General features: G+C 33.0%; 3 protein-coding genes across 3 annotated transcripts; 1 reads left to right on the top strand and 2 right to left on the bottom strand.

Moving 5' to 3' along the window:
• Positions 1-1,108: 1,108 nt before the first annotated feature.
• LOC122578739 (rop guanine nucleotide exchange factor 1-like) lies at positions 1,109-4,637 on the bottom strand. Its single transcript, XM_043750769.1, has 5 exons — positions 4,340-4,637; positions 3,468-3,584; positions 2,701-3,218; positions 1,989-2,330; positions 1,109-1,572 (listed from the first exon to the last, which is right to left on the bottom strand). The coding sequence occupies exons 1-5, from the start codon at positions 4,581-4,583 to the stop codon at positions 1,249-1,251; spliced, it is 1,545 nt and encodes a 514-aa protein (XP_043606704.1). The 5' UTR covers positions 4,584-4,637; the 3' UTR covers positions 1,109-1,248.
• Positions 4,638-10,342: 5,705 nt separating this feature from the next.
• LOC122578724 (prolyl endopeptidase-like) lies at positions 10,343-16,253 on the top strand. The gene is made up of 12 exons (XM_043750748.1): positions 10,343-10,543; positions 11,192-11,411; positions 12,882-13,082; positions 13,205-13,275; positions 13,381-13,543; positions 13,667-14,257; positions 14,331-14,711; positions 14,975-15,050; positions 15,133-15,196; positions 15,314-15,449; positions 15,609-15,722; positions 15,838-16,253. Exons 1-12 carry the CDS (start codon positions 10,434-10,436, stop codon positions 15,901-15,903), a joined length of 2,193 nt encoding a protein of 730 aa, XP_043606683.1. The 5' UTR covers positions 10,343-10,433; the 3' UTR covers positions 15,904-16,253.
• Positions 16,254-16,377: 124 nt separating this feature from the next.
• LOC122578731 (L-ascorbate oxidase homolog) lies at positions 16,378-22,723 on the bottom strand. The gene is made up of 7 exons (XM_043750761.1): positions 22,439-22,723; positions 22,061-22,170; positions 20,290-20,560; positions 18,314-18,416; positions 17,296-18,007; positions 17,094-17,172; positions 16,378-16,861 (listed from the first exon to the last, which is right to left on the bottom strand). Exons 1-7 carry the CDS (start codon positions 22,571-22,573, stop codon positions 16,649-16,651), a joined length of 1,623 nt encoding a protein of 540 aa, XP_043606696.1. The 5' UTR covers positions 22,574-22,723; the 3' UTR covers positions 16,378-16,648.
• Between the last annotated feature and the right edge of the window lie 832 nt (positions 22,724-23,555).

Here is a 23,555-nt window from a genome sequence, read left to right as displayed (position 1 = left end):
CTGTAAACCCATCGTCAGGAAATCACCGGAAACCCGACGTCGTTGCCTATCTTTTTCTTGATTTCACCGGAAAATCACCATCTATATCAAGTAACGGATGATGATGGGTTTCTGCTTTCTTTCTTTTCCTTTTCTGGCTAGATGACGATGATGATGACTATGGGTAATCAAGCAGCCGATTTCATGGGTTAGATGACGATGAGCACGTAGTTATTCTACTTTCTTTCTTTTCCTTTCTCATTTTGCTTCTTCTTTCCTCTTTTTTTCTTTTGGACTTGTGGTTGTGGTTGCGTTTGGTGAGATATTTATATTTGGTCTCAGTCGGTCAAAAAAAAAAACCAAATAAGTTAACCAGTATCGGTTAACCGGTTATTGTTAACCGGAACCGATTACACCAGTTAATGTTTTTCCAAACACAAACCGGTTATTAACCGGTACCGGTTAACCGTAATCGGTTTTTTTTATAAAAAAAAAATAACCGGTTACGGTTACTAAAAAAAATAATCGAAATCGGTTAACTGGTGTTTGCACCTCTACGTTGCATTACATGTAAAAGTTCTTTGTATGATTTCTGGCTGGCCCATGAGAAGAGTATTTGGGCCATTGTTGGGCCTAACCATGCGTTTTTAGTTTTCTTTTCCACAAAAGTCGAAAGGGCTGAAGCATAAGTAAATGAGCTCAACTGGAATATATAAATTCTATGAATATAACTTCATAATTTATATATCTTTCTCATTGTTATAGTTTGTGGTTATCTAATACAAATACTATATTATTCTTAAATAAATAAATGAACTTAATACATACATATTTTTTTCAAGTGCATTATGATAGTCATTTTTTGTATTCAAAAGAGTGTGGATCTATAGTTCTATATTTTAATTTTTCAGTCAAGAAATCTTGTATGCATTATTGCATATAATGAACACTATCAAACCAATCTAAGTTTTTAGGGATACCAATTTTTTTTAATTTCACAAATGGTACATTTTGTTTGCTAGACAATCATATTGAGACGGAAGGAGTATGAAACAAAATAATCTGATGGTTCATGTTGAAATTTGATCAGGTCATTCAGTAAATTTAACACCTGTTATGAGCCACATTATAACTAAGCCAACAACATGCCACATTATGACATTATGTCACCATAGACGAAAGAAATAATATCCCACAAGTAAATTTAACCCATATACATAAATATAAATATATTATTATACATCTATATCTTCATAACTATGATGACTACTAGTTAAATGTTAATCTTTCTAAAGCTTCTTCCATTGAATCAATATTGCTAGTTGAACAGTATGAAAACCTTCTCTTATCCCGTGTTCTAATTGTCAAAGGCGAAGGACTGAATTCCGGTGCTGTCACCATAGATGACCATGAACTACCACGCACTGTCGACGACCTTTTAAGCTGTTGACTTGCGGCAGCTCTAACTTCTGCTGCCACTCGTTTCTTGGTAGCATCATCAACGTATAAGAGATCATCAATCCTTGCCATTAAGTTGAAAGCTAAACTTTCTATCACCCTAGAGTAACTCTCGAGTATAGCTTGTCCTACGTCCTACAAAATGTTAAAGTTTGAAACTTTAATCATGTCCTGGATCATAGCCAAGACTGCTTAAAAAAGTGACATTTTCTTCTCTTAGTTATAAACTGTCCCAATTGGGGTTTTTTCTTTCTCAAATGGGTCAACGAGTATAATAAGAAGGGTTGACTTAAGAAAAACATGGTCAAACGGGCCAAGGAAACAGGTCAAAAAGTGCCCAAAATATCACTGAATTGCAACATGTCCTAAATAATTTTATTGAAAAGATTAGGCAGTTTTATAATAAACACAGATATTGTGATCCTGTTCTTACACTACTTTTTAATGGCAAAAAAATCTAGAGAAAAAGTATTGTGGGTTAAACCCTTAAACCCATGCAACTCAAGCAAAATTATGTCTTTTGAGTTTTGACCTTGTTACAACAAACATACCTTGTTAGATTGAATCTTGTCAAGATCCAACGTTGTCCGTGGAAGGCCTGGAAATTGGACCTTTAAGTTCTTCAAAAGTGTGTTCGCCCTTCCTGCCAAAAGTTTACTTTTTTCTTTGTCGCCACTTAGCCCCTTCACACCTCCCGTCCATGATAGCTTTCCCGATCCATGATTCTTAAAGCATTTTTGTGTCCAAATATGCATGGCTGCTTCAATCCTGTTTGCTATTTGAAGAGTGGTGCATTCTGAAGACATCTCCAAGTAATCTAAAAGGGATTCCGGTGAGAACTGTGCAGTAGTTATATAGTGGTGAAGTGTTTCACCTAAACAAACTTTCGCACTCTGAAACATTCAGAAAAGATAAATTACAATCGGAGGTTTTCTGTTTAAGCCGGCAAGATTGATAACAACTCAACCACATTCATAAAAATTATAGATAATGTGAATGGATGAGTTTGTTACAATTTGTGTCACATGGACAAAGTAAATAACTGAAAGTTTGAACACCCTATATCTTATACTCTAGAGGTGGAAATTTCAGCTTGTATGCTTATGAATGTGTCAATTCCGGTTATTATCCCTGACTGGTTAAACGGGTTGATTTCGCCCATATTTTACTTTATAATTGTAAAGTAGTAGGCTGCAAACAACTTTCACCATAAGTTGATCTACAAGTTATATCAGGCTATACTTGATGAATGAAACTTTATACCTTAGGTAAGCTCTCTAAGTAAACTTTAGGAACTTCCATCTGTGTCAACACATTGCCATTGATCGATGCAGCTGCTTTAAATATCTTATTGCTGCATTCACGACATTGTTGCAATCTCTTAACTGTATTTTCCGACAATCCTTTAGGTGGAACCTTTGGGAATGGCAGCCACCATTTCTCCTCATACTGAACCAAAGAGCTATCGGATAGTGAAGCATTAGAATGTCTTTCAACTTGCCCACGATCAACATAAGAAAACTCAGAATCATGGAATCCGTCAAGCATGGCTACAAGCATTGCGTCTAGCCTCTTTAGTGCTGGAAGATTTACATATAAATCAGACCGTGGACGAGTCACCATGACCTCAAAAGTGCCACCTTCAGGGAATTCTTGAAATGATGGTGTAAGCTCGACGATTGAATCACTTACTGATAGAAGCCATTCCATTTCTTTTCTCCACATTGACTTGTTTTGTTGGCTAAGGGGTTCCAATTTCCATAAATCCCCAAAAACAGTAGCTGGAAATGAACAACATCATTAAGAATAGTCCAATTTTAACGGTCAAACTTGGTCATTTTGAAACTAAAATTTTACCTACATACTTCACTTATTCATTGATTTTTCTTTTTTTGGTAGAAAAAACAATATTCGCTAAGCAGGGTATCCTTTGTTTTCTCAAAAACTAACACATTTCACATCAAATATGTGACTATAAATTATTTGACTTTGACTTTGAATGTTAGAAGCAATTGGAAAATGAGACAAACCAGAGAGATGTGTAATTGCATTAGAGACAGCAAGGGCAGTACAAACTCCATTTCCTCTACCAGTCATATCTTCTCCAAGCAACAGCTTTGAGAATCTATCTTTCATCAATCGAGCCTCTGCATACAACATGATATAAGCAACAAATACGAACACCAAAATTCAATTCCACAGTTGTTAATTTTGCATCTACATCTATATCCGTTGTCGGGTCACTAAATCTACAAGGAACAATCCCACTGCCACACAAACTTAGCCCAGGTAAAGCTCTCTCAAATGAGACTAAATTAAGAAGATACGCGTAACGCCTAAAGTTATTCATATCATACTGACATAAACACATTCTTTTGACTAGCTAGTGCTACCTCCCTTCTTTTGAGGTCACATCAATAATTTGCCAAATTTACATTTAATTCAAAATTTTGAACAAAATTACCTCCAATCTCAAAGTAGAGGCCCCATTGGGCACCCGCGTTCAGGGTGTCCCGCCAATCTACACCTTTTGAGTGAATGACAATTTTAGCAAGTATGACACTACTTTCAACATTAAAATCTGTGATTTGAACTCACAGCCAATTAGGCAATTAGCCGATAAACAACTTCATACAGTTGCGGAGCTATGTGGTGGTCAAGGGTGACCATGACAACCCTACGAAGCTCTATATTTCTAGTACTATTTGTATGTGGTCATTTTGTTTTTAAGTTAATTGGCAATCCCACACACGTAACTTAATTTTGTAGTTTTATTTTACGTTAGTATCATAAAAACTGTCCGGCGGCGAAGAATTAAAATCACTGCTTTAAACATATCAAATACTACTAAGCTAGAAGCACGTTAGTTTTTATATATATACCCAAAAAAGACATGAATTACCAGATAAGTTTTCATTCTGTGCTTTCCCAGTGTACATTCCTCCGGGTTTAGCCGGAGAAATGTCAGGGAAAGAGGAGGTGAAATGAGGCGTACTACGAGAAGTGGAAGCAACCGGAGAATCAAAAGAAGAATTTCCACAACTTTCGGACTCACTAACATCAGCACTAACACTATAATCCTGATCAAACTTATTGTAGCATTGGTGATGATGATCAGATTCATCTCCTGATGATAAGTTTTCCATTATTATTATTGATACTAAAAACAATGATTTTGTTGATTGGAATGTGAGTGATGATCAGAGAGTGAGAAGAAAGAAAGAAAGTAAGGAAAAATAAAAAAACACAACAACAAAAAGGAAAAGCGTTAAAGTGAGGTAAAGGAGTGTTGGTTTGTTCTTTTATTGATCTTTACAGTTATGTGTGTATCGTAACGTCAACATGGTGTTTGGATGGTGGCCCCCAACTTGCCGGGGATTTATATATTTTGTTTATACATTTTGTTCATATTCATATATAACCGCAATGTAATGGTAAGACGTTACTTTTTTTCGGAAGTTATTGCATCTCAAAATATTTTCTTCAAGATAACTTAGAAAATTGTCATAAACTTAAGGAAACTGTTTTGTTGTCGTGTTTTTGAACAGAAATATTAGGGGATTTTTTTTAATACAAAGTATTGGGTAAAAGAGCTCTCAGTGTATATTTAGTTTATACATTTTAGTTATATTGTAATATTTGATCTGTACCTATAAAAAAAATAGTGAGTTAATTAGACACGTTCAAGTAAAAAATGTTCGGTATTCTCATGCCACAAAAAATACCTTTTTTTTTTAATATTTATATTTGCTTTAGTTATGTTTTCATTCCTTCAATAGTGACGGTGGTTGTGGTGGTACCACACTAGTGCCACGGTGCCACCTTTCTTTCTATTAACTACTCGTAATAGTTAATACAGTAACTAATGACAAAATCAATTTCACATGTAACATGTTGTGTTTTCAAAGAATTAAATTCAACCGATTGAACTATGAAGGTTTTATTGGCATTTGTTTGCAATATATCATGAAATCTTAATTTTGGCTTCTCATTTTGTCTATGTGATGCAATATTATGTGGATTTTGTTTAACTGTTTGTTGTATGTTATTATCAATTTATGTAAACAACCATTTATATGAAGAAAAGGGCTGATAGGCAGCTAAAGAATATCCGATTCCTTCCAAGTTCCAACTAGAACAATTTTTACTACTAGGTTTATTAGTTTACTAAAAACATAAACACTCTTTATATATTTTGGTAAACACTTACTCTGTATGTTCGAGTTTTTATTAAAAAAAAAAGAAATAAGAAGATTGGATAAGGGAAGAAAGGATAGAAAATTACATAAAAAATAGGCATTCTCGAGTTGAAAGAAATGAAAAAAAGTTGAGAGTTGAATATATTCTTGAGTTAGAAGTGAAGGAAAATAAATGATAAAAAGATACAATTTTACATTTATAGCCTTATAGTAATTAAAACTTTTATATTAGTTTGAGGGGTATAACAATAATTTCAGCACTTTTCTTTTCAAATCTTGCCAAAAATGGTAGGAAAGTTTTAGGATCAAAACACCCTCTTTTTTCCTTTCTTTTTCTTCCTTTTTTTTTAAAACAAAAACTCAAGAATACAAAAACTAAAAGTTTTTTAACTTTTTTTTTCCTGTCCCCTCAAAATAAAACTAAGAATGGAGTTTAAAGAACTTATAAAGCTACTGATCGGAATTTTCATCTTGGTAGGTCATATTGAAGTTTTTATTCAATTACATTTATAATCATTTAAGTTACACGTTTAATATTTTTGGTCGACATGGATCAGATAATTACATTACATCATTATTTAGAAGGTTAAAACTTAAAAGGTAACATTTCAAATACGTTCGAAAATTAACAAGACGGCCTGATGCCAAGGTAAATTACAAGACGGTCTTAATTATGTTATATCTTGAAGAGATCGATGCACTCATCGATAGTAAAGTTATTATTTTTTCGGTCTTAATTCACAAAATAAAAAAATATTACACGATATCTTTATCTTTAATATATTATAAAGCATTTTGGATTTTTATATATGATATGTCTTAAGAAATTAAACATATTTTTTTTTTCCAAAAAAGTCTCTTTCAATATATTTATGGTTCCCAAAAGCCCTTCCACACACTAAAACACTAAATTACAATATCTACCCTTATGTACTTCCTAGTTAGCTCAAGTGGTTGAGCACATGCCTTACAAGCAGGAGGTCTTGGGTTCAAGACTTGGGAAGTACATAGGAAGTCTTTCTATGAAGGTTTGGCTTGGGTATACCCAAGTTCAAGTCTGAGGAGGCAGGGTTTACCATTATTGATCGTCGTGCATTCGGGGGGATTAGTAGGGGGTTTTCCTTCCATCGGGTATTTGAAATAGGCATTTCTACTTCGAGGGAGTTCTCTAACGCGGACCCGGTTAAGACAACGTATGTTAGACCTCCCGTTGTCGAATCGCGACACGAAGTTCCAAAGCGAAATTCACCTTTCAAAAAAAAAAACAATATCTACCCTTATAACAAATTGTCACTCTTAAAACAAAATTACACCGCAACCCGCAGATATTTGCTCATATATAATTAAATGAAACCTTTAACCCGTAAGATTTCAATTGTACCCAAAAAAAAGAAAAAATAAATGAAAACACATTGAAATGATAAATAATAATAATGGTAATTTGGTAATTATCACGGACATAATATTAGTAGACTTATAAATAATTAACAAACAAAAAGTTACATATATAAGTGATATGTGACATGAACCAAACAATAAAAAAGAGAATATAAACGAGAGACAAAAGACTTCATTTGATTAGTTGAAGATGCATGTGTAATTTTTTTGTTTGTAATTAAATTATTTGTAAGACTAATTTCTCGTATGAAAATAGGTAAACAAATAAATAATTAATGTCTTTCAGTCAAATTGGACAATAACCCAATTTTAAACAAACAAAAATGAGATTGTGGAGAATCTAGAGATCAGCATTATTGGAAGTCACATTTTGTAACGACTAAATAATTCTTGGGTTGGACCGTGTCTCAGCCTCACACTCTCACGAGTCTCACTAGTCACTATTGAAATCTTTGGGATCCTCCAACAGTGAACTAACTTGTATGACACTGTTACGTGTAAGCATGGATGTTGTTACACATATGACATATCCTAGGTACATCCACTTGTAATTGTGGCCTTGAAATTTTTAAGTAAACTACACATATGGTCCATGTGGTTTATAAGTTAAACAACCTTTGGTCTTAAGTTTCGAATATTGCATCGATTGTCTCTAGTTTTGAACCTTCTTGTGGTTTTCATACTTGAGACACTAACACTTGCAACTTGGAAGGATGATTTTAATGGCTTGTTCAGTTGTTTTTTGTTTTTTCAATTAAGTTCTGTTTGAATATAATTTGTGTTTCGGCTAAACCAGTTATTCTTGTTTATTAAACCAGTTATTCTTGTTTATTATGTGGTTGAATGAACCGAATGAATAGTTTGAATTACTACAATATCTTTTTATAATTATAAGAAGATGAGAGAGTAAAGATGATAATATAGTTATGGAAGAACAAAATCTGAAAATATTGAAAAGTTCAAGTAAAACAAAATCTGGAAATATTGAAAAGTTCAAGTAAAATCTATCTTTTATTTAAAATCAAAAGTTTTTATTTAAATAAAAAACAACCATATTTATACCACCAATTAAAAGATTTTTTAATTCATTGAATCAATAAGGTTAGATCATTTTCTCTGTCCAAGGGTAATTTAGCACTTTTATATTGTGCAGTTTAAAGTTTTTTATTCTTATTAAATCTCATTGACGCTTGAACCAATCAAATAAATATGAAGTTAAAAGTACAATTATATCCTAATCAATATTTTAAATATAAGTATGTATCGACCAGACACTAGTCGTTCGTCTGGTATGACTACTTGGTTTTTTCGGTTTTTTCACTATTTTGTACTGTAGGTTTTTCTGCTAAGACCAGTTTTTTTTAAAATTTTTTTTGAATTATTTTTATGTTACTTTAATGTCATATTTTTGTTTATAAACTTTAAATTTATTTTGTTATAAAATACCCATTTATTATTATTTTTAAGTTAATTGTAATTGTATTTAACTATTCTTATTGAATGGTAACAAATTTTGTGACTTTTTTATTTACATACATATGTATATGTATATATATATATGTGTTTAACTATACCGGTAAATACTGATCGATGTCGTTGGACAGATCAAAAATTAATCTAATTACAGATACTTAGTACAAGTAAGTTGAGTATCGTTCCCATAGGGTATTAAAGGAAAGTGTTAAAACAATTTGAAAAGTTAAATAATATAGGCATAAACTTAAACTCGATTGATTGATTGATTGATTTGATTAAAACTAAATTTAATTGTGAACTTAACAAACTTAAACAATAATAATAAAGGGGACCATTTTTATGCTTTTAATTATGTTTTCAAAAGTATTTCCTAACTTATATCGTTGAAAATCACGTAGACATGATTTGTTATAAGGTTTGGATTGAATGAATGTTAAGAACTAATTGATTAAGTTGTGATGATTCACGATAATGAAAACCGAGGAATTGACATAACTAAATTATCCATTCATTAACTAGATTACAAGTTCATAAGAGATTCTTTTAATAATCCATGATCAACAAAAATTTGAAATCAAAAGATAGATATAATTCATTCACAGTCAGAAACAAGTAATCAATCATTCAAACTAAACAACATTAGATGCAAAACACTAAGTAAGAATTAAACATCTAATCTAACTTGAATATAAGAAAGATTGAATATAATTGTCTTACATAATTGTTCACATGAGAATAATCAAAAGGAAATTAGCCTAGTATCTTCATTGTTGATTATTCGATTAAGGTTTTAATCTCCATGGAATTGTGAATTGATGATGATTTTGGGGTTTTGAGAAAGTGAAAAACTGTTCCAAGTGTGTGAAAAGTATGAAGGATAACTTCCCCATTCGTGTGAAATAATGATATAGGCTGAAAACTAATTAATTCCCAAAATTCAGAATTTTGTGCAGGTGGCCACCGTCCCAGACGGTGGCAGTAGGCGTTTCAGACGGTGGTCTATATAGTTCAGATTTCCTGCACGCTCATCTTCAACGTTCCATACGGTCACAAAAAATGGGGTTCGACGTGCCAGACGATCATATAGAATTGCCAACTTGTCCTTTACGCTGACTGGAGTCCTAGACGGTATCAACAACTAGCACACCGTCCCAGACGGTGGGTCTGAACGTGCTACACGGTGGCATGGAATTTCAGTTTTCTAGATTTTGCTTATTGACTTGATTCTTGACTCGAATAATACATTTCATCACCTAATAACCTGAAACACTTAACAAACATAAATGCACCCTAATCTTCTGTTAACTTTCACAAAACAATCCTTTTTTGCACATTAAGATCATGTTAATTAAGCATTTATCAAATACTAACGGGTAAAACAGGTAATACGAGTATAACACGTATAGAATAGTATTTCGGTATAACTAAAATACCAGTTTTTAAAACATTATCCTCATTTGCGGAGCATGTGATAGTACAAACCCCCTTAGTCCTTATACGTAAGTGAACCACCTTATACGTAAGTGAACCAAAGTTCAAGCTAGACTAAAAATTAATACCGAAAATCGAGATGATAAAAAAAATGCAAAAATGTATAGACACGGGGGCAAAATTGTCAATTTGAGCTTTCTTTCCTGGACTTAGCAAAAAATGCGCTGGGAATAATAAACGTATTCTCCGAAAAATTAAATGAAGTCACTCTTAAACAAAATGTCAACATTTATTCGTTTTCAAGAAAGCTTCAAGACTATAAAATTTGGAACAAACACTATTAACCTCACGAAACAAAACCATGGTGTTCTCATCTAAGCACATTTTCACCCCTTTTCCACATTTAGCTAGATTCTATACATATATATCATACCATATATATAATAATGACAGGCCCAAAGAAATTGTCCAAAACATATATACTTTCAAATTATGGGTTCGGAATGTGTTGTGAGGAAGCCATTGCAATACCCGGTTGCTCGTCGAGATATGACAGTGGTGGATAGCTACCACGGTGTTTCCATTTCTGATCCCTATCGTTGGTAAGTTGGTCTTATTTAATTTGACACTTTTATTTTTGTTTCCATTTGATATTCTAAGCACATGTCAAAATATATCTATTTCATGAAAACACAATTAAAACATATTGTGTTAGATTCAGATCACAGTTTATTTTAATCAGTTTTCTAGTTTTTACAGATATTTTAATTTTCAAATGAACATTTCACATCCTTCTTAATATCGAATGTTTCCGAAAAATATATGAAGTTGCCTGATTTTTATCAATGTTTTAAAACTTGTTAGGTTGCACTTCGGGCATAATGTAACAAGCAATTGGTTTAGGAGTGGATACTAGAAGTACATTGTACATAGTTTGGAATTTTATTTTTATATATACATATTTATCAAAACTAGTTAAAAATTTTGTATAAAAGTTTCGTCACCACATAGGCGGCAGACCTATAAAGTGTTTTATTTTGACTTTTTAAAGTAATTGAGTTGGACTTAAAGTTAGTGCTCGATCCTATAATGAAAATGTGTAATAGTAGTTGATTTCCCTCCAAATACATCATTTAAATGAAGAGGGGAATAAAATAGTACACAGTTAACATTACGAGTTCATTCTTTGTTTTTGAGTTTTTATTTAATTTCGTAAATTATATTACGCGAATTGTAATAATGAATTATAGGCTTGAAGATCCTGATTCCGAGGAAGTGAAACAATTTGTGAAAAAGCAAATGAAACTGACGGAATCAGTGCTTAAGGATTGCGATTTGAGGGACAAGCTTCGTGACAAGCTCACCAAGTCATTTGATTACCCGCGATATGGGTGTCCGTTCCGAAAAGGATATAAGTATTTTTATTTCCATAATCCGGGTCTCTGCCCTCATCCAATTCTCTATATGCAGGTATGTATATGTTATTCTATTACCGGAATAAAAATCATCATTCTCATCATGTACAAAATTGCTAAAACGCTAATTGTGTAACTACTTTATTGAGACCTTAAAAAGTTAGATCTAAAACATATAAAATATAATCAATACAAATCTTAGAATTGTGTCTAGGTGATGTGTGTGATGTGCGTTTGTACATATATTTAGAATTTTTCAGTAAGGATAGTCGGCTGGTGGGATGACTACGACTAGCTTAGCCGACCACTAACATTGCGTTGTGATAGATGTTAATGTTAAAAAAATTGGGATATTTTATGGTATGAATTAATTTATACTCCATGCTAAAAAGCCTCTTTTTATTTGGGTCAAATTTATTGATGACATATTAACATTTGTGAAGTTTTTCTAATTTTAAAGTTATTGGACCAGTCTATACTTGTGGGCCTATAACCATATCCAAAAAATACCAAATATATATTAATGGAAAATCTTTGGTGGAGTTCACCGCACCAATGTTGGAGCAACATAAGGTAAAAACGTGACTTTTGTGCCAAATATAACTTGACGTTATGAAAATGTAAACTTTTTTTTAAAACTTTTCTAAGGTAGTAACACCCAATGGTATTGTTAATAGCACCCAATCTAAGCCAGCTACTAATAAAGTAACAAGTAATAAGTAAAATATATGAACTGCATCAGTATCGTTACCTCACATCCGTTAAATTTTCTCCATGTGATGAAATAAGTAACCAACCCCTCAGAATGTAAAGGTTGTAGTTCGGATCTTCCGAACAGCAGTTTGTATGATTTTCCTTAAGTAATAAGGATAAGATACTATCTAAAATTAGGGACATGGGAGCCGTACAAGTTGTCAGATACTATACGGGTAGGGTTAATGTAAGAACCAAAAGATTCGTGAGAATCACTTGTTTTCCTCTCTTTCTTTTTTTTTTTGATGTGGTTTTTTAATTTTTAATTTTGTTTTAACAAAAACCCATTCCAAAAAAATAATAATAATAAAAAAAACATATTTTTTTGTAACAACTCATATGGGTTATGTGTTGAAAACGTATGGATACGGTACGGGCGTTGCCCTCATCTGTTTTAAAAGGGTTGTCACCGGACGCATATGGGAATAATATGGATTTGATGGGCGGCGATCCAAGAGATGGTGGCGGTTGGATACGGTACGGGCGTAGTCCTCAACTCTAAGAGTAGGGATTGTTTTTTAGTGGTTCTCACGGTTCTCACCATTCTGTTAGTTCTCACTAGATCCCGTCACATTAACTATAACGACATATAACTATATAAGTTAGTGTTTCATACATACATATATCATAGTGGTACAAGTTTAACATGTTTCATGAATTCATGTACTTCCTTCTTAAAATTAAACAATGCATCTTCTATCTATACAAACATCTTCTATTTATATAATCATGTATTATACATAAATTTATGTATAATATTTGAAATTTTCAGGATAGTTTGGATCAAGAAGGGGAGGTGTTGCTAGATCCAAATGGACTAAGTGAGGATGGAACAGTGGCATTACGAGTTTATGAACTTAGCCATGATGCAAAATACCTGGCTTATGGTCTAAGCTCGAGTGGAAGCGATTGGTTAACCATACGAGTTATGCATGTGGATGACAAGACTATCAAGCCGGATGAACTTTCTTGGGTATGTGTTAAATTACATTTGCGTATCGACAAACAATCATCTATTTAATGTTACAAAAAACATTTAACAATATACTTAGAAAATAAAATTTTGTAATCACTTTCGATATTCTCATATTGCAGGTCAAGTTTACACGGATCAGTTGGACTCATGACAATAAAGGATTTTTCTACTGCCGATTTCCTGCCCCTAAGTACTTAACTTGTTCGCTAATTATTATGTTTTGAGTAAAATTAGTTTTTAAAAACATAGTCTGAATATTTATCAATCTTGTGTGACATTCATTTGATTTATTTAGGGAGAGCGAAAACATGGATGCTGGTACAGAAGTGAACGCTAACCATAACCATCAACTATACTATCATTTCTTAGGGACGAAACAATCAGAAGATATCTTATGTTGGAATAATCTTGAAAACCCGACCCATATTCTTGAAGCAAGACTTGCAGATGATGGAAAGGTTCTCATATATATGATATTTGTGTTTAACATTCGATCTATACATTTCATATATATCTACCTTAGCTTGTTTTAGTTTAAAAACTAAAAGCAATTATTTGAGTTATATCTGTATCTTTTGCAGTATCTTCTTATGAATATATGTAAAGGTGCGGCACGTCTCAACAAATTCTATTGTTATGATCTATCCGGTTTACCAAGTGGTCTAGAAGGTCATATAGGAAAAGGCATTCTCCCTTTTGTGAAGGTGATTGACGATTTTGAGGCAAATTATGAAGTCATAGCGAATGATGACACACTTTTTACTTTCTTGACCAACAAAGATGCTCCAAGAAACAAGTTAGTTCGAGTAGACCTCAAGAAACCGAGTGTTTGGACTGAGATCCTTCAAGAATCTGAAAAAGATGTGATTGAGTCGGTTCTACCCATAAACGAAAACCAAATGATTGTGAGTTATTTGAGTGACTGTAAACATATTTTACAGATTAGAGACTTGGTTAATGGCAACTTGTTGCATACGCTGCCCATTGACATTGGTAGTGTTGACTACATTAGTGCTCGGCGCCAAGATAATGTGTTCTTCATCAAGCTTAGCAGTTTTATCAACCCGGGTTTGGTATATCAGTTTGACTTGAAAACCAGTGTTCCAGACATGAAAGTTTTACGCGAAATTGTTGTTCCAGGATTCAGTCAAGCAGAGTACCAAGCCAATCAGGTAGGGCTTTTTCGTTATTAGTCTCAATGACTTTAAAGATGGAATTACATTTTATACTTTTTGGATATTTCAGGTGTTTGTGCCTAGTAAGGATGGAACACACGTCCCAGTTTTTATCATGGCTAGGAAGGATATAGAATTAGATGGATCGCACCCTTGCTTATTGTACGGATATGGTGGATATGGTGTTAGTTTAACACCATCTTTTAATGTTACTCGTGTTGTTCTGGCTCAAAATCTAGGTGTTGTATTTTGTGTAGCAAATATTCGTGGTGGTGGAGAGTATGGCAAAGAATGGCACCAAGCTGGTTCGCTTGCAAACAAGCAAAATAGTTTCGATGACTTCATTTCAACTGCAGAGTACCTTGTTTCGGCAGGCTACACCAACCCCAGTAAGTTATGCATTGAAGGTGGTAGCAATGGCGGTACCCTCATCGGTGCTTGCATCAATCAGGTAAATTTCTTTATAGTATCATATGGGTCCGACATGTTAAAAGTTGCACAATGTATATTTTTACTGTTAGCAGTTTCCAAAATCTTGTTATTTTATTTATTTAGAATTTAGATTAGATGAGTTTTGTCTATATGATATTTATTTAGTAAAATTATACAACACTGGTTGCGGATTTGTGGTAGTCAACCTAAGCTACCCGACCCATTTAGACTAGCACTTATAAAACCATACACGCATAAAACTGTGAATTATGGTTGTGACAGAGACCGGACCTATTTGGTTGTGCTCTAGCTCATGCCGGGGTCATGGACATGCTACGATACCATAAGTTTACCATTGGTGAGTACATGTTTGTTCCTGCAGGCATTCCATATTAGAAAAACTTGTTTGTTTGTCACAATTTATGATTCTCATGCTTTAGGTCATGCGTGGGTTCCCGAGTTTGGTTGCTCAGATGAAGAAAATGATTTCCATTACCTAATCAAGTGAGTCGTTATTTCTCAACCTATTTTCACAATATCTGGTTTCAGGGGATGATCATATCTCGATCACACTCTTTAACCATCCATTTGTAACCCTTTTTTTATAATTATTTTTATTAGGTACTCCCCATTGCATAATGTTAAACGACCATGGGAAGATTCTTCAATCAGGGCAACCCAGTATCCGCCTACTATGCTGCTAACTGCAGATCATGATGATCGTGTCGTGCCATTACACACATTGAAGTTACTAGCGGTATGTGTCACATATTAACTATCAATAATGTAAATTCTCACCAATAATGAGATTTTCTGTTCTTGAAGTTTTATAAAAGCTTAGTGTGACAATATAAATCAAGGTTGATTAAAATTTAGAAAGGTTTATAATTGTCTGATTAACTGATTTGTGTTCTAGACCATGCAACATGAGCTGTGTACAAGTGTGAAGTACAGCCCACAGATTAACCCGATCATTGGAAGAATCAGTAGCAAGTCTGGACATGGTTGTGGGAGCTCGACACAGAAAAAGGTACGCGATTAGTTTAATCAGCTTTGTGGTCAGATTATACATATACATCTTTCCAGAGGAAAACACACAGTACTTAAACAGAAGTGAACATGAGAATTTGAAACCTGGATTGCAGATTGATGAATCGGTGGATTGTTATAGCTTCATGGCAGAAATGTTGGGTGCATCATGGATAGAGTAAGATCAAGAAGTTGGTGCTATGTATCATATACAAAACCCGGAATCTGTTCTTCCAACTGACTTTTAGCTCTTTTTGACCTACTAATTACTACGAGTAAAAGATCTGTGGAGAATGATTATATATGTGTTCCTGTGGTTCTATGAGCTACATAGTGTGTTATATATATATATGTGTGTGTGTGTGTGCGCGTATATTCATGGTGTGTATATTCCGAAAGAAAAATTTTACCGAGTGATACCCATCGATCATATAAAAGTTTTTATCACACAGTGGTGAGATCAGAAAAGTTGTGGTTGCTGTGGCATCCGGGGTTTCTGGATGGATTGATGCATAATTACTAGATGCTCTAATGAGACTCTTAATACTTATTAGCATTGTTCATGCCTGCAGGACTATAACAGACATTCTAAATAGATAGTTACTACTTGAGATTCAGAGGCAAGAGCATTTAATTTATTACAATAATTTTTTTTTATAGAATATAGAATTTCTTTTAATAAAAACATAGATTCAAAAGTTAAAAAGAAATATCCACTTACGTGGAAACAAAAGGAAAAATAAAAATAATCTGACCTTGAGTTAAGGTCATAAAGAGAGTACTAATACATCCTATAATAGTGCCTATTTAGCACCACAACTACAATTAACGAAACCAGATACTTGTCTTAACTCGTGAAATCATTCCTTTCGATCTCATGTGGAAATCAAATCTAAACTCAACTTCCTAACTCACTTTGGTGGAAGATTAGAGAGGTCGGGTGTGGAGATTGCTAGCCTTTCCACAAAGGCGAGCATTCTTTGGTATCGGAAACTCATCTCTGATTGACCCTGAGCTGGTGTAAACACGCAAGTAAAACTGTTGGCCAAGGTATTGTCGGGCCCAAAACTCTGTCCTTACGTTCCACATTCCAACATTATCGAGGGGTATGTACAACGCAGACCATGATTTAGGGTATACCTACATGTGAAAATAAAACAAACTCCATAAACAACGGTAAAACTTGGTACCAAATGAATTACTCGTATTTTTAACAAAGATAATTTGAGAAAAGCTGTTCGAGGCAGCCCAACACGACCCAACCCATTTCATCCACATACAAAATTTTCCTTGTTTAAACCTGTTATCCAACCCACCAGACCCATCCACTTTGACACCTTAACAATTAGTAAAATTTTAACTACAGATGTACCTGAATGGTACTGCGAGCAACACCATCTCGAAGATTGTAACCTTTCCTGCTAGCTTCACTCCATACTCCTCCATCCATTCTGTTTCACATAAATAAAGTCTCAACAAGTTAGTGCAATGTTTGAAGAATGATGATAAAACATTGTTCTTTTTAAACTTCCCATTAAATCAAATAAGATAGTTTTGATAACTTTCGCGCTTACCCAACAACAAAGAACTGGTAGCCATCAATGTGATAACTTTGAACAATATTTTCATGGTTTTGGAAGACGATCTCAATAAAAGTCCTATAATCAGCCCCCATAACAGCAGTATCAAGGTACATCTTACGTTTGGGGGGCTTATCAGAAATGCTTCCAACTCGGAAAACACCTCCGATGTTGAAATAATCAGCAAGCTTCAATGGAGTGTCAACGGGCTTATATGAGACACGGTTGAGCCCATATCTTTGCTTGCCATCAATTTGAGCGGCCGAGCTTTCAATGATGATGGTTCTACTAGTGTTGATCATACCATAATGGTATGAACCTTGTGGGTTGGGCCTAGGCCCACTTGCTGTAAGATTAGTTCTGATGGATCGGGCCTGGTTGATGGACCAGTCAACTTGGGTGGTTGGTCCACCAGGAATCGGGCCAGAGACTTTACCCGCGGAGTTGGTGTAATGAAGAACACCTGTGGTGGTGAGGATTTGTCTCGTGAAACGGGAGGAGACCACAATGTAGTAGTCTTGGCCTGGTTGATCGGCTGTGATGAGTACGGAGTAGGATTGGCCACAATGAACGTCTATAGAAGAATACATTTGTTGGACAGTGTGTGTTCCTTCAACTTCGACTAGTTTCATCCTGTGGTTTTGGATGCGAAAATTGAGCGAGTTTTGTAGTCCCACATTCGATATTCTTAACCTATAAGTTTTTCCTGTGTACCAGAAAAAAAAAAGGGTTGACAACTTTATTTGAGTCTTGGTGAAAAAATAAATATACCTTTAATATAAGTCTAAAATGAACAAGTTCAAAGCAAGTAGCAACATTAAAATTTCAATGTGAATTGGACACATAGACAGGCATTGCGCAAAAGCGTTTGTTTTGGCCGGATTTTCATATGAACCTAACCCGGTATATGGGTCTGGGCTCTTTGAGCCCTGTTCAAGGTCGACGGCCGATATGCATCTCGAGTTTTTAGCGGAAGAAAGAAAGCTAAAAGCACAATAGACAAGAATTTAACCTTGTTGGACTGTGAATGAGGCGCCATTTGGGCCACGTCCATTGATAAGAATTCCATCAGGATTTGGAAGCTTATGTCCTCGGTCTAAGATCGCTTTCAAGTCCTGAAAAAACAAATACATTTGGCATTAGATATTCTTTCATTTCAATATAGATACAAACTTTGTGCAAAGATTCAACTCAAACTCATCACTTATAGCCTTATAGGTTAATATCTTCGGTAATTATCACTGCAAAAGTATTAGCAGGATTGATTTCGAACAAATTCTATATTTTGGTTCTTTTGGCCCAAGTTATTTCAGTTTGACTTTTCAATCCGAAAAGGACACTTTAAGAACAAAAAATGTGAATAGGCCAACGTTTTCGTTTTAAAGTAAAAAAATAACAAGATGTTTTGGACTATTTGACGTCATCCGAGAAGATATGTTTATTAGTTTGAATATCTACATTAAATTTTTGTCATATACAACAAATGTACATATTATACTATATAATATACAATTATATAAAACGTGCATTGTTGTTGATGACAAAAACCTGTAGATTTATCACTATGTTAGTCAACTAGCTAAAAGTTGCATTTTCATACTATATATGTGATCTAATATTGTTTTTAGTTAAAACTTTTGCTTAAACATTAATTATATAATATGAGCTCACTCTTATTAGATTTACAATATAATAAGCTTTGCCAATATGAAAGGCACGATGTTATTTTTTTTTAAGGTACTATATTTGAAATATTATTTTTATTTTCTATTGAAAGTTAAAGTTGTGTATTGCATTTATTCAGTTTTTTCTCACTTTTTATATGTTTACCATCAGTATCCGTTTGTCACACAAAAATATAAATATCGGATCACAAAATTTACCCTAAAAATAGTATATTGGTATGCATATATATACTTAATAAACTTACAAAAAAAAACCTTTTTTTTTTAATATAAATTAGCTAAATTGAAATATTTAGTAAAATTTACTTAAAATAGAGTACACCAGGCATGTGATATATAAAAACAGGCCATATGAAAGAGCACTATATATGCAAGAATCAAGCATGCATGGTCTCAATAGGTTAGTTACCACTCATTTTTTTTTTTTTTGTAAATGTAATGCAGATATATTGATAAAAGACTATATAGAGGCATTGAAATTTGATCAGTTCAATGGCATAGTGTGTTCTTACTAAAAATATATTAGATGAAATGCTAAATTTCTGAAATGTATTATCCTATGATTACATGTAAATTAAAATGTCTTTAAACTATATTTATATATTATTAGTCAAGTGCCAAAAATATAAAAGGCACTTAAAAAGCAGTCTACAAGTGACCCACCCAAAAGAAGAAATCAAAATAAAGACCCAAATTCCTTTGCTTCAAATCAAAGGTAAACAAAGTAGCTAACATTCCCACCGCAATTAGTGCAAAATCTTTGGTTGTTAGACCACTTTATATAATTGGCGCCAAAATTAGAAAGAAAGTATTCAAAAAAAAAAAAGAAACAAAAACAAAACATATTTTCAACATTATAAACATAATCATTAAAAAGTTTTTATTTTTTGAGATGGCAAATAAAAGAAAGTTTAAAATTTAACCTATATGTATTTCAAAGGCTGTGTAGATTAATTCCAACATAGACATGATGGAAGTATAACTGTGCTTAACTCCCAATAGTGCTAGCAATTTATTATGCTAAATATTACAACATCTTCAAAAATAAACATATGAATGTTATAGACCTCGCCTCATAAGTCATACCAAAAAAATTGATGTATTTTTCACAAAACTTAAGTGTCCATTATTACTTTTGTGTGATGTGAAATTTGATATACTCGTATAAGTTTATAACAAGCTGTCTAAGGATATGACAAATGATCACTCTTGCTTTAATCAAGTCAATTTGGAGAGCAAGGTCATCGTTAGCTCGCAAGGGAAGAAAAAAAAAAGGTAATTAAACAAGAAGATGCATATGTACCGTGTGGTTAGACTTGTACCAATCTCCGATAAGAACAGTATAGTCACCGGCAGGCTCATCAAAAGGAACAGGAATCCTTGGACGACTTAGAATTTTGATACCTCCAAAACCACCGGCGGCTTTGTGGAATGCTAGAGAAGGGAAGTAGTAAAAGCTTCCAATTTGATCTTTCACTTGAAGGATGTATGTGAAGTTTTTACCTGGAGGAATCGGGCATGTTGTTCCATACACCCCATCTTCAAACGAATTCCTTCTTTGTTGAATCCCATTCCTAGACAGCCATATTTTTCACAATCAAATTTTATATATAGCTTCAAATAAATAAATACCTTTAATGTAGTTATATAAATTTGATATTATTTAATACATTTCATGTAATAATAATCTTATGTCATACTTACATTTATAAATTTCATTTACAATTCACTAATGTTCTATCCACCAGTTCTAACTAGCATGTATAACTTTTTCCAAGACTACTTATCAATATCCAAAAATCAAAGATTTATTTATCTCACAAAGCCTTCAATTCTAAATTTCTAATGTATGTAGTTAACTATATTTATTTTTTATTTAAACTTTATTTTTATTTTGATGTCGTTAGAAAAAGAAAAAAGAAAAAAGAGAGAGGGAGTAAATTGGTGTTATCTTCCTCGGTTGGAGCTCCAATTAATTGACTTCATGACATTCTTTACTGCTATTTAATGTATTTGCATCCCGAAAACAGATCTATCTGTTTACCCATATATATCTATCTGTAGAAAAGTTTCTGACAATATTGGGTAACTTTACAAACAGTGTATATCCTTTTGTATGTACTGTGTATGTCAAAAGTATAATGTGCATCACTAAAATAATTTTATTTGCAACGTCTTTAATCTTGAGAGAATTTATCTAGGTTTGAGTTTTACTTCTTATATTTATGAGAGTAAATTTATAGGATTGATCCTTTAAAGTTATAATGAACTTTTTAAATAAAGTTGATAAATGTGGACCATTAGATTTAAAACAATGGTCAAGATTAAAAAATCATTATTTAATGAACTTTTTTTCCGAAAGTCATGATTTTTAAACATACGTATAATTTAAAAGTAAGAGTAAAATAGAATGTCGTTTAAAAAAAAAAACATTTTGTTTTTTTGTTGGAACAGTAAAATTTTGTTAGCAATACTAACTAGCAAAGAAGCTAGTGAATACAATCTATTACAACATTGTGTTTAAATGACCAAAATCGTTTTTCTTAATATAAAAATCACTTATAATTTCATATTTAAATGACCAAAAATCGTGTTTCAAGACTCTTAAAAAAAAGTCCAAACTCGATGTATAGTAATAACGGTTTGACTTAAAAATTAAGAAATCATCATCATCAAAGCAAATAATATAATTTTAGAAAATGCTAAATGTAACCTTAAAAAATGTATTTAATGTGTATAAAAAACTTATACTTTCTATATTAAAAAAATTTTATGGTTAATGTACAAATAATTTATACACCTTAAAAACTGTATTTAACAAACCACAATAATTTTCCACAAGATATGCATTGAAACATTTTCCATAATGAGTATTCATCATAATCAAAACTTGCCAAAAGTAGCACATTGGCATCATGAGATGCATATATATGACATATATAGTTTTACACATATATACACAGTTGTCGATATTAATTAGTTTAATTTGAACAACTTTTGTAAAGTTACTTCAAATATGACCAGGCCAAAAAATTACGAATACATTTAGGTGATCGAGTATGATCATGACTTACCATGAGATAAGGAATGGCTCGTCTAAGCTGTTGATGACGTTGATAATGAGATTGTCATTCGTAACAGAATAAATATCAGGTCCAGGAAACTGTCCATTGATCAAAATTCCCTGAAAATTCATATACGCACACATATATCGTTATTTGTGTAATACTCGTAATTAAGTAATACCACAATGCAGATCAGGGGCCGTCTTTAAAAAATTATGTGCTACAAATTGTCTGAATACAAGAACCAAATGTAGCTTGAGAAAAAAAGAAAAAACACCTATACGGTACGTTAAGTTGTATCTAAACAAAAATATAGTTTACCATACACAAAAAATAATAAAAAGCTCATTGATTAATTAGAGGAGTTATATATATATATATATCAACCTGTTGGCGAACACCAAGCGGATAGATGTTGCCATAGGTGACATTCCAATCGAAAAATCTGTATGGATCTTCGGCTCCGGCAATGGCAATGAGAACTATACCAAGTGCAATATATATCGCAGAATTTAGTGGCATTATCTTCGCCGTTGATTTACTATTATATATACAAAGATATATAAGTAATATTTATGAAGATTTTGAGAAGCAAACAAATGATGAAGAAGAAAGTAGATGGAAAAATAAAATGAAGTGTTATAGCGGTGCCAGTTGCGTCTTGTGGGAGGGAGGGAAGGGATTAAAAGAGGAGTGAATTGAAGATTCGAAAGTCAAATTTAATTATAAAGCGTGTCTAGTAATTATTTTTTTTCTTTCTATTTTTATTAACAATAAATTTGAGATCAGCCTAAAAAAACTCTTTACCCAAGTCTTATTTTAGAGAAAACTCAAGCCGGAAAAAACCTATGATAATTTCCATCCCAGATCAATTTGTTCACATCAATATTTAAACTCAATATGTCTCATTTTTAAACTTCACCCTATATAAACCAAACTATCTATTACCATTCATGATTGGTTCTAGTATGTATGTTCGAAACGTACTATTTTATTGCATTCAACTATGCTTATATAATTACCTTTAAAAAATCCCCTTATAATTATAGCTTTTTTTTTTATGCGACATTATGGAAAACTCACCATAAAATAGTGAAACCTTGCACGTACCCTAGACAACGATGTGTTGGCCATGAGCCGTTACAAATATTCGGAGGAAAAACCCCAAGACTTGTCATCCCTAAAGATGAAACTCAAGACTTTGCGTAAAACCTGGAATGTCTCTGAACAGTTGGACTAATTATCATTAGTAAAAGTGTCAATGTTTTAAATGATTGATTGATTGATGAAATCAATAGAAGAAGATACACTAGCCAGTCTCCCAACAATACTCGTCGGTTTTTGTCATTGTGGGCGACGGTCGTTGCTTAAGCAACATTGTTGGCACGTGTACGTCGTTTTGTTGTGGCAGTTTCGTTCGTCTGAAAATGGTAATTCAAAAAATGATAAGTAATATGGGTAGGAGTACATATAATCCATAAATACTAGCTAACGACTTTCATCT

The sequence above is a fragment of the Erigeron canadensis genome, chromosome 1 (genome assembly GCF_010389155.1).
Source record: "Erigeron canadensis isolate Cc75 chromosome 1, C_canadensis_v1, whole genome shotgun sequence".
NCBI lineage: Eukaryota > Viridiplantae > Streptophyta > Magnoliopsida > Asterales > Asteraceae > Erigeron > Erigeron canadensis.
This window is presented reverse-complemented; position numbering and strand designations above follow the sequence as displayed.